The sequence below is a fragment of the Sander vitreus genome, chromosome 20, assembly GCF_031162955.1.
Source record: "Sander vitreus isolate 19-12246 chromosome 20, sanVit1, whole genome shotgun sequence".
NCBI lineage: Eukaryota > Metazoa > Chordata > Actinopteri > Perciformes > Percidae > Sander > Sander vitreus.
In genome coordinates this window covers 28,638,682-28,650,947 of record NC_135874.1, presented here as the reverse complement: position 1 = coordinate 28,650,947, position 12,266 = coordinate 28,638,682, and the positions used below count along the sequence as shown (strand labels likewise).

Sequence of the window (12,266 nt, the reverse complement as noted above, 5' to 3'; positions counted from 1 at the left end):
CACTTATTAACACAGTAAACCCACCGCTAATGGCTTGATAAACACATAGGAGGGGGGGGGCAGTGTGTGTGGACGGTGTTTCCTGTCTGCGAGGAGGAAACAGCTGGGAGAGAAGGAGGTCATTAAAAAACAATCCTAATTAATCCCAATTTCCCCGAGAAGCTAAAGAGAGAGAGCAGGTCGAATATTCAGAGTTAATCATTTCATCAAAGTAGGGAAACACACACACACACACACACACACAGTAACACACACACACACACACACACACACACACACACAGACAAACACACACACAAAACAAACAAACGCACACACAAAACAAACAAACACACACACACAGACAAACACACACACACAGACAAACACACACACACAAACACACACACACACACACACAGACACAGACAAACACACACACACAAAACAAACAAACACACACACACAAAACAAACAAACGCACACACAAAACAAACAAACACACACACAGACAAACACACACACACACAAACAAACGCACACACACAAACAAACACACACACACAGACACAGTAACACACACACACAAAACAAACAAACACACACACACAAAACAAACAAACACACACACACAAAACAAACAAACACACACACACAAACACACACAGACAAACACACACAGACAAACACACACACACACACACACAGACAAACACACACACACAAACACACACACACACACACACACACAAACACACACACACACACACACAGACAAACACACACACACACACACACACACCAGTTGCTTGTGGCTACATACTGTTGGTATTTGTGCACCTTTCTCTAAGATCTTCCCGCTTTTCTATTTCTCACCTGAATGAGGATAACTTTGCCAGCTGCCATCCTTCCTCACTTATACCCTCCTGAACTTCTCAGCACTCGTCTTCAGTTTCCCTCTCTCCTTCCTACTTTCCATCAGAAAAGTGGTAGTCGCACGCACACTTAACTTCTTCAGGACATGAACACCTGTTTCCTGGTGAAAGTCTTGTGTTTTCTCCTTAACTTCTTCAGGACATGAACACCTGATTCCTGGTGAAAGTCTTGTGTTTTCTCCTTAACTTCTTCAGGACATGAACACCTGTTTCCTGGTGAAAGTCTTGTGTTTTCTCCTTAACTTCTTCAGGACATGAACACCTGTTACCTGGGTGAAAGTCTTGTGTTTTCTCCTTAACTTCTTCAGGACATAAACACCTGTTTCCTGGTGAAAGTCTTGTGTTTTCTCCTTAACTTCTCCAGGACATGAACACCTGTTTCCTGGTGAAAGTCTTGTGTTTTCTCCTTAACTTCTTCAGGACATGAACACCTGTTTCCTGGTGAAAGTCTTGTGTTTTCTCCTTAACTTCTTCAGGACATGAACACCTGTTTCCTGGTGAAAGTCTTGTGTTTTCTCCTTAACTTCTTCAGGACATGAACACCTGTTTCCTGGTGAAAGTCTTGTGTTTTCTCCTTAACTTCTTCAGGACATGAACACCTGTTTCCTGGTGAAAGTCTTGTGTTTTCTCCTTAACTTCTTCAGGACATGAACACCTGTTTCCTGGTGAAAGTCTTGTGTTTTCTCCTTAACTTCTTCAGGACATGAACACCTGTTTCCTGGTGAAAGTCTTGTGTTTTCTCCTTAACTTCTTCAGGACATGAACACCTGTTTCCTCGGTGAAAGTCTTGTGTTTTCTCCTTAACTTCTTCAGGACATGAACACCTGTTTCCTGGTGAAAGTCTTGTGTTTTCTCCTTAACTTCTTCAGGACATGAACACCTGTTTCCTGGTGAAAGTCTTGTGTTTTCTCCTTAACTTCTTCAGGACATGAACACCTGTTTCCTGGTGAAAGTCTTGTGTTTTCTCCTTAACTTCTTCAGGACATGAACACTGTTCCCCCGCTTGAAAGCCCTAAATACATACAAATGCCTTACTTTCCGTAGCTATATGTATGAATTGGAACAGACAGAACAGTTTTTTAATGCCCGCTACACTGATGTGTGTTGGTGAATCCTCTTTGATATAATAACTCAGAGTTGTTTTTCTTTTTCCTGCCACATGAACTCAGCTGAACTGAACCAAACATCTCCAGACTCCCGCTGAGCTTCGTGGCCTCTGAGGAATCTGGATCACTCCCCCCGCCATCCTCCCTCCCTCTCGGCCAGAGGATCCAGATTATTATCCCAAACTTCAAGATTATATCAGCCTCTCCCGTCTTCGTCTGGAACAACAAACAGCCGCATCAACCGGAAAAACCTGCCTGTAGGACTTCTTTAGTGTGATTCAGTGTGTGGCAGTGAGGACTGGAGCTGTAACACACACACACAGACACACACACACACACGCACGCACACACACGCACGCACACACAGAAACAGAGACACACGCACGCACACACACACAGAGACCCACACACACACACACACAGAGACATTGAGAGACACACACACACACACACACACAGACAGAAACACACACACAGAGACATTGAGAGACACACACAGAAACATTGAGAGACACACACACACACACACACAGAGACATTGAGAGACACACACACACAGACAGAAACACACACACACACACACACACACACACAGACACAGAGAGACACACACACACACACACACACACACAGACAGAAACACACACACAGAGACATTGAGACACACACACACACACACACACACAGACACACACACACAGAGACATTGAGACACACACACACAGAGACATTGAGAGACACACACACACACACACACAGAAACACACAGAGACATTGAGACACACACACACACACAGACAGAAACACACACACACACACACACACACACACACACACACACACACACTTTAGGTGAAGCGCCTGAGCTGTTTTGGGCAGCACCTAAAGCCAAATAAATGAAACTAAAAGATTTCTCTCAGATCTGAACACTGTAGTTGGACGTTTTCTGCTTTAAGTTTTGTCTTTGAGCTTTTTGAGTGTTATTTATTTATTTATTTATTATCTGTTCTAGCTTTTCAAAAGTTTCAGACACAGATAATAACGGTCCAAAATAATGTGAAAAACAGACGCAAAACTACCACAAAGAGACACAAATCCACTACAAAGAGATGTAATGTACGGGGGAATCACATTTTCTTGAGGAAAGATGCCTAAATTCCCCGCCAAATACGTGCACCCAAGTCTTCCACACACCGAGGGGAAACACTGGTACAGTATATCAGAGTGTTGAGATGACTCAGCAGGATGTTAGCTGCGTCATGCTTCAGCCTCGGTGCACAGAGCGGCCTGCGGGCGGTGCTGTGACGGCCAATAGCTCGCTGTTGTTCACAGAGCAGCAGCCAAACGGAGAGCGACTGTGCTGACCTTTTTTCGTCCCAAATGAGCTGCAGAGTGCATATCGCGCTGACTGAGGAGAGTTCATGAGGCAGAAAATGAGCCGTATGGCTGAGAGATCACATCAGTGTCAGAAAGGCCGATCAGACAACACATCTGACGGCCAGAGACAACAACAACAACACAGCTGGATCACACACACAAACACACACAAACACACACACACACAGTCAGTCACAGAGACACACACACACACCCACACACAGAGATACACACACACACACTCAGTCACACACACACAGTCAGTCACAGAGACACACACACACACTCAGTCACACACACACACACTCAGTCACACACACACAGTCAGTCACAGAGACACACACACACACACAGTCTCACACACACACACACACTCACACACACACACACACAGTCAGTCACAGAGACACACACACACACACACACTCAGTTACATACACACACACACACAGAGACACACAGAAACAAACACACACACACACACACACACACAGAGACACAAAGACACACAGTCAGTCAACACGCATATATATATATATATATATATATAGATATATATATATATATATATATATATATATATATATATATATATATATATATATATATATATATATATATATATATATACATACATACATACATACATACATACATACATACATATGTAACATTACCAACACATCCTCCAAAACGTACGACTGTATCGGTTGGTTTGTTCTCCCCTCTAATACGAACATAAACAGTTAAAGAAGTGGACCAGCAGACCCCGTGTCTCTGGACGGAGACCAGTGAAGGACATTAGAAGCTCTTTCCCGGTGATGGCTGAGCGTTACTGAGCAGCCTCCAACTGAGCTTGAAGACGTAGATGTGACGTGAGCAACCTGTCTGAAAGTTGGAAGTCTTCTGGTAGCTGTGCCAAGAGAAATCTCAATCATTCCCAATCTAGCAGAGACGGAGCCTGGGTAAACCCTGACGAACGTCTGGCAAATTTGAGATTTGCTCTGTAAGTCAGTCTGGCCAAGAGCTCATTCAAACCCATTTCCAATGTCCCCAAAATCGAGGCACCAATCACAACCGCTGAGGCGGGCTTTACACCAATCACAACCGTTGAGGCGGGCTTTACACCAATCACAACCGTTGAGGCGGGCTTTACACCAATCACAACCGTTGAGGCGGGCTTTACACCAATCACAACCGTTGAGGCGGGCTTTACACCATTTACACCAATCACAGCCATTGAGGCGGGCTTTACACCAATCACAACCGCTGAGGCGGGCTTTACACCAATCACAACCGTTGAGGCGGGCTTTACACCAATCACAACCGTTGAGGCGGGCTTTACACCAATCACAACCGTTGAGGCGGGCTTTACACCAATCACAGCTGTTGAGTCGGGCTTTACACCATTTACACCAATCACAGCCATTGAGGCGGGCTTTACACCAATCACAACCGTTGAGGCGGGCTCTACACCAATCACAACCGTTGAGGCGGGCTCTACACCAATCACAACCGTTGTGGACACATAACGTGAGGTACAAGGTAATGGAGCCTTTTATACATTGGTGTGTTTCTTTAGAAATAAACACGATAAAAACGATCCGTCAAGAGGAGATCCCGGCGTGGTCTTTAAAACATTAGCAAACCTCTTTCTAGCACATGTATTAACAGGGAGAGACTAACCTGTCAGCTGTGTTGTATTAACAGGGAGAGACTAACCTGTCAGCTGTGTTGTATTAACAGGGAGAGACTAACCTGTCAGCTGTGTTGTATTAACAGGGAGAGACTAACCTGTCAGCTGTGTTGTATTAACAGGGAGAGACTAACCTGTCAGCTGTGTTGTATTAACAGAGAGAGTCTAACCTGTCAGCTGTGTTGTATTAACAGAGAGTCTAACCTGTCAGCTGTGTTGTATTAACAGGGAGAGTCTAACCTGTCAGCTGTGTTGTATTAACAGGGAGAGTCTAACCTGTCAGCTGTGTTGTATTAACAGGGATAGTCTAACCTGTCAGCTGTGTTGTATTAACAGGGAGAGTCTAACCTGTCAGCTGTGTTGTATTAACAGGGAGAGTCTAACCTGTCAGCCGTGTTGTATTAACAGGGAGAGTCTAACCTGTCAGCTGTGTTGTATTAACAGGGAGAGTCTAACCTGTCAGCTGTGTAGTATTAACAGGGAGAGTCTAACCTGTCAGCTGTGTTGTATTAACAGAGAGAGTCTAACCTGTCAGCTGTGTTGTATTAACAGGGAGAGTCTAACCTGTCAGCTGTGTTGTATTAACAGGGAGAGTCTAACCTGTCAGCTGTGTTGTATTAACAGAGAGAGTCTAACCTGTCAGCTGTGTTGTCGATGCCTCGAGAGAACAAAGGAAGCGACTCAGAGCTTGCCATAAAGCAGTATATCTGGCCGTACGATGTGTATGACGTCATTGACATTTTAAAAGGCTTTTTAGAACAAAAAAGCCACTTTAAGATAATCTAACACCCAGCAGTGTGTATTTTCTTAGCCTCCCCTTTCAAATGCAACATTCAGTTTACTAGACAAAAAATGATATCCTGAGAAAAGTGGATTTTGAGGGGTACAGCTCCATAGAGTCCCATTCATTCTGCACTGGCCTGTGAGCGCCCCCTATATGGATCTCTGGTGGAACTGCAACCAGTTCAGAAGCCGGAAGTAACGAGAGAGTGGACCTTCTTCCCTTATTAGACATTCTTTGATACGACCCACAGGAGCGTTTTCCCTGCTGGACGGTAGAGAGAATGCAGCGTTAAGGAGTCTCCCCCTGCTGGATGGTAGAGAGAATACAGCTTTAAGGAGTCTCCCCCTGCTGGACGGTAGAGAGAATACAGCTTTAAGGAGTCTCCCCCTGCTGGACGGTAGAGAGAATGCAGCTTTAAGGAGTCTCCCCCTGCTGGACGGTAGAGGTAATACAGCTTTAGGGAGTCTCACCCCTGCTGGACGGTAGAGAGAATACAGCTTTAAAGGAGTCTCCCCCTGCTGGACGGTAGAGAGAATACAGCTTTAAGGAGTCTCCCCCTGCTGGATGTTAGAGGTAATACAGCTTTAAGGAGTCTCCCCCTGCTGGACAGTAGAGAGAATGCAGCTTTAAGGAGTCTCACCCTGCTGGATGTTAGAGGTAATACAGCTTTAAAGGAGTCTCCCCCTGCTTCACTTTTCAGAGGTGGAAGTTTGGTCTATTATTTTTACAGTCTGTGGTCACAAACACAGGAAGTTTGTCTCCATCATCGTCTCCCTAAAGCCTCAAATGTAAAACAAACGCACAGATGTTGCATCCTAATCCCTCCCTCCCTCCTTCCCTCCCTACCAACACTCCTCCCTTCCCTCTTCCCTCCCTTCCTTCCTCTGTTGCCTCCCCTCTCCATCAGGAAGAGGAATTATAAGTAAAAACCAGAGTTTCCCTGAGCTTAGAGACGTCAGTGCCCTAAACTGTGTGAATGTAAGTAACAGTGTGTGTGATGTAATGCGCCTCCACTCCCTCTAATCTGTGACATATAAGATTACAGATAATCTGAGTATGTGAGCCGACGTCACACAGGAAACACTGTATATTATTATCATGACAGCGAGGCAGAATCAGGATCTAGAAGCCACTAGAAACCTAGATTTAGGGCAGAATGATGCTGGAACAAACCACTTATGGAGCATTTTTCGGGGGAGGACAGTCTCTTAGTTTGTGTTATTGCGTGACTTCGGTGTTTTGAAGGGTTAGGAACTGCGTAGTCTCGCTTTACCAGACCATCCACACGCTGCAGAGCGGAGGAAGGTCTGGCTACTCTACATAGCATTTTGGGATAGGAGAACAACCTGCTCTGGTTTATTGGCATTTCTTTAAACCAATCACAGTCGTCGTGGGCGGGGCTAAGCTCCGGATGGAGCCACTGAAAAATAATCGTGCAACAGAAAGCTCAGATTCTGTTGCACGATTATAAGCTCAGTCTAGCTAGCTGTCTGGATTTACCCTGCAGAGATCTGAGGAGCAGTTAACCAGAGTCCTCACAAATCCACCAAATGTAACCCTTGAGTGGTCTTCCATTCGACCACGTACTTGTCCTGAAAATCAACATTTTTTCTGACGTTTTCGTCTCTTTTAGCGACACTTTTGTCTCTTTTTTTCAATGTTTTTGTCTCCTTTTTTACGTTTAACGCGTCTTTTCACTACCTTTTCACTACCATATACTATATAAACACCACTAACACCAACTTATTACTAGTTTTACACTCATTTGTTGGAAATCATGGTCAATAAACCTCATTATTTGGAAATCATACCTAATTCTTGAGTTAAAAAAGCAGAAATTATGAATTATTTAGACTCATATTAAAGGAATGGATAATTACAGAAGGGTAAATGTCAACGTTCAGTCTGATTTAAAAAAAAAGATCCTCTCTGTGGTAATTGTGAAGCGCGATGTATGACATCATCCAAACTAGGTAGTTATAAAGAAGCCCATCTTTCTGATGTCGACATTAATCACCCGTCATCTCCTGACATCATGGCTGCTACATTCTTAAGTTACAAGCCAATCACACATCCACTAGACACATAGTTGTTACACACACACACACACACACACACACAGACACACACACAAATAGACAGACACACACACGCACACACAGACACACACACACACAGACACACACACAAATAGACAGACACACACACGCACACACAGACACACACACACACACACACACACACACACACACACACACACACACACACACACACACACACAAATAGACAGACACACACACACACAGACACACACACAAATAGACAGACACACACACGCACACACAGACACACACACACACACAGACATAACACAGTCACACAAACACACACAAGAGTCACACACAGACACAAACACAGACATAACAGTCACACAGACACACACACGAGTCACACACACAGTCACGAGTCACACACAGTCACATACAAGAGTCACACACACACACACGAGACAGACACACACACACACACACACACACACACACAGAGACAGACACACATACACACACAGACACACAAATAGACAGACGCACACAGACACACACACAGACACAGACACACACACACACAGACATAACACAGTCACACAGACACACACACGAGTCACACACACGAGTCACACACACTTCCGTGAACCGTTCCGTTCGTCTTCTCTGTTTCAGCGTAGCTCGTAATCGATACCACACGCTAGCCAACGTGTGCCTTACAACCCCCCCAATAATCAAAACTGGCCAGTGCAACCCCCCCCCCACCCGCCAACAAAAAAATATATATACACATATAATTTCCTTTACATAAATAAAGACATTTGCACAATAAATTGGTGCAGAAAAATTCACAAGAATGCAGAAAATAAAGTGTTTGATGCTCATAATTTTGCCCAAAAGTGGAGATCTCACCCCCTAATGTTGAACCCACAGTTACGCCCCTTGCTTGTACAACACGTCACAACAAAGTGTTCATGGGAAATGTAGGATTAGTACTACAAGCAGTGTTGCCAGGTTAAGATTACTGACTTTTCCAAGCCAAAACACACACAAAACTGCCCAAATCTCTCGGGCGTAAAAACAGAAAACAGTTCTGCTGGCGGCCGGTTAAAACAGACGCTACACTTCATTCATCACCAGACAAACTGGCTAACAAAACCAACAAACTCAGAGCTGGAGGAAAAATGGAGTCTGGTGTACGGTGGCCAAGACGGCTCAACACAAACGCACAAACGCTACAACACAAACACACAAACGCTACAACACAAACACACAAACGCACAAAGCTACAACACAAACGCACAAAGCTACAACACAAACACACAAAGCTACAACACAAACGCACAAAGCTACAACACAAACACACAAAGCTACAACACAAACACACAAAGCTACAACACAAACGCACAATCGCTACAACACAAACACACAAACGCTACAACACAAACACACAAAAGCCACAACACAAACACAAAAGCCACAACACAAACACACAAACGCTACAACACAAACACACAAACGCTACAACACAAACGCACAAAGCTACAACACAAACACAAAAGCTACAACACAAACACACAAAGCTACAACACAAACACACAAAGCTACAACACAAACACACAAAGCTACAACACAAAAGCCACAACACAAACACACAAAGCTACAACACAAACACAAACGCCACAACACAAACACACAAAGCTACAACACAAACACACAAGCTACAACACAAACACACAAAGCTACAACACAAACACACAAAGCTACAACACAAACACAAACGCCACAACACAAACGCACAAACGCTACAACACAAACACACAAAGCTACAACACAAACGCACAAAGCTACAATACAAACACACAACGCCACAACACAAACGCACAAAGCTACAACACAAACACAAAAGCTACAACACAAACACACAAAGCTACAACACAAAGCCACAACACAAACACACAAAGCTACAACACAAACACACAAAGCTACAACACAAACGCACAAAGCTACAACACAAACACACAAAGCTACAACACAAACGCACAAACGCTACAACACAAACACAAAAGCCACAACACAAACACACAAAGCTACAACACAAACGCACAAAGCTACAACACAAACACACAAAGCTACAACACAAACACAAAGCTACAACACAAACACACAAAGCTACAACACAAACACACAAAGCTACAACACAAACACACAAAGCTACAACACAAACGCACAAAGCTACAACACAAACACACAAAGCTACAACACAAACGCACACAACGCTACAACACAAACACACAAAGCTACAACACAAACGCACAAAGCTACAACACAAACGCACAAAGCTACAACACAAACACACAAAGCCACAACACAAACACAAACGCCACAACACAAACGCACAAAGCTACAACACAAACACACAAAGCTACAACACAAACACACAAAGCTACAACACAAAAGCCACAACACAAACACACAAAGCCACAACACAAACACACAAAAGCCACAACACAAACGCACAAAGCTACAACACAAACACACAAAAGCCACAACACAAACGCACAAAGCTACAACACAAACACACAAAGCTACAACACAAACACCACAACACAAACGCACAAAGCTACAACACAAACACAAAAGCCACAACACAAACACACAAAAGCCACAACACAAACGCACAAAGCTACAACACAAACACCACAACACAAACACAAAAGCCACAACACAGACACAAAAGCCACAACACAAACGCACAAAGCCACAACACAAAAGCGTGTTGTGGCTTTTGTGTTAGTGTGGAAACGTCTGGGCCACCGTATCAGAGATAACATGTTGATCTTGATTGGTAGTACAGGCCTCTGGGACTTTAAAGAGAGAAGAGATAACTGCTTCAGTTCCCCGTGGTAAAGGGCTGTCTGACAGTGACTGACAGTGGAGATACGTCTCTACCGAGTCTCTACCGAGTCTTTACCGAGTCCCCCAGAGTCCCTTTAGACCTGCAGGACTGCTACACACAGAAACACTGTGAAACATGATGGTGTCAGGACATCTAATGATGACTGTTACTGCTGAATATCAGTCAGTGAATGCAGAACTACAACTGGAATATTAAAAGGGATCTCCCTCACCGTCACAGGTGTGTGTTCATGTGTAGCAGCAATCTACCTGTTGTGCCTTCAGGCAAGGCATGGATGCAACATGACTGACTGAATGAACACACACACACACACACATATATATATATATATATATATACACACACACACACACACACACACACAGACACAAACACATACACACACAGCATACACACAGACACACACACAGCATACACATGCACACACAGACACTCACGCACACATATATATATATACACACGGCATACACAGACACACACAGCACACACACGCGCTAAATCCCTCACAAGGTCAAGATGGTGTGGGTGGTATTCCGGGTTAACCCTTGCTTCGTTAAAACCTTGTTCACATCGTTTTTTTCCGGACACAAATATTTGGAAATGTACAACATATTAAATATATGTTAATGACGTTCTTACCGTACACGCCCTGGCCGTGCACGCCCTGCAGGAAGCCGGTAAACAGCCACAGGAGACCGAACATTAAACCCATCTTCACATCCTCCTCTGGCCGCCTCTCTGCTTCTCTCCCGCCGGGGATGAGGTTGTCAGATCGGTTCCCCGCAGCCGCTGCTGCCGCTGCTGCTGCTCCTCCCTCCGCCTCCTCCGCTCCGGCCGGCGTCCCTCCGTACGGAATCCGGCCCGGTGGCCGGTTCTCATCCACAAATCCAACTGTGTCCCCCGCCACCACCCCCCCTAAAACCCCGGTCAGATGTGAAAGGAAGGAACGGTTCTGCTCACATCGAACATTAGCTTTTTAAAAAACCGTTGGACACAGTTAAAGAAGATCCGAACGTTAGCTTTTTAAAAAACCGTTGGACACAGTTGAAGATCCGAACGTTAGCTTTTAAAAAACCCGTTGGACACAGTTGAAGCAGAGCAGGTGCCTCAGCCGCGTCTCCTTGATGGTGACATTGTAGGAAAAAAAGATTATAATTCAGGAGAAAAAAACGTCGGTGCGACACTATCTTCCGATAGGTAGGATGTTCACAAGTCCCCGCTGCCCCTCCGCCGAGTCCACCGGGCTCCTTGTCCGTTAACGTTAATCGGTACCGGAGTTACATCCATCATCCTGGAGGAGAAGCGGTTCCCGCTCCCTGTCAGCGGCTCGACGCGGCCCGTCAGGCCGGGCAGGAGACGCAGAGAGTCGGTCTCCGTGACGCCGCGATGCCGCTCTGAGCTCCGGCGACGCGAAGAGGCAGAAG

The 12,266-nt window shown here is 44.9% G+C and overlaps 1 protein-coding gene across 1 annotated transcript in view; it reads right to left on the bottom strand.

The window, feature by feature from the left end:
* mdga2a (MAM domain containing glycosylphosphatidylinositol anchor 2a) overlaps window positions 1-11,670 on the bottom strand; it is an 81,491-nt gene extending 69,821 nt beyond the window's left edge. Inside the window, exon 1 of the mRNA XM_078278135.1 lies at window positions 11,482-11,670. Within this exon, the coding sequence (XP_078134261.1) occupies window positions 11,482-11,554 (73 nt within the window). The 5' untranslated portion in view covers window positions 11,555-11,670. The remainder of the gene's footprint in view (window positions 1-11,481) is intronic.
* Window positions 11,671-12,266: the final 596 nt, after the last annotated feature.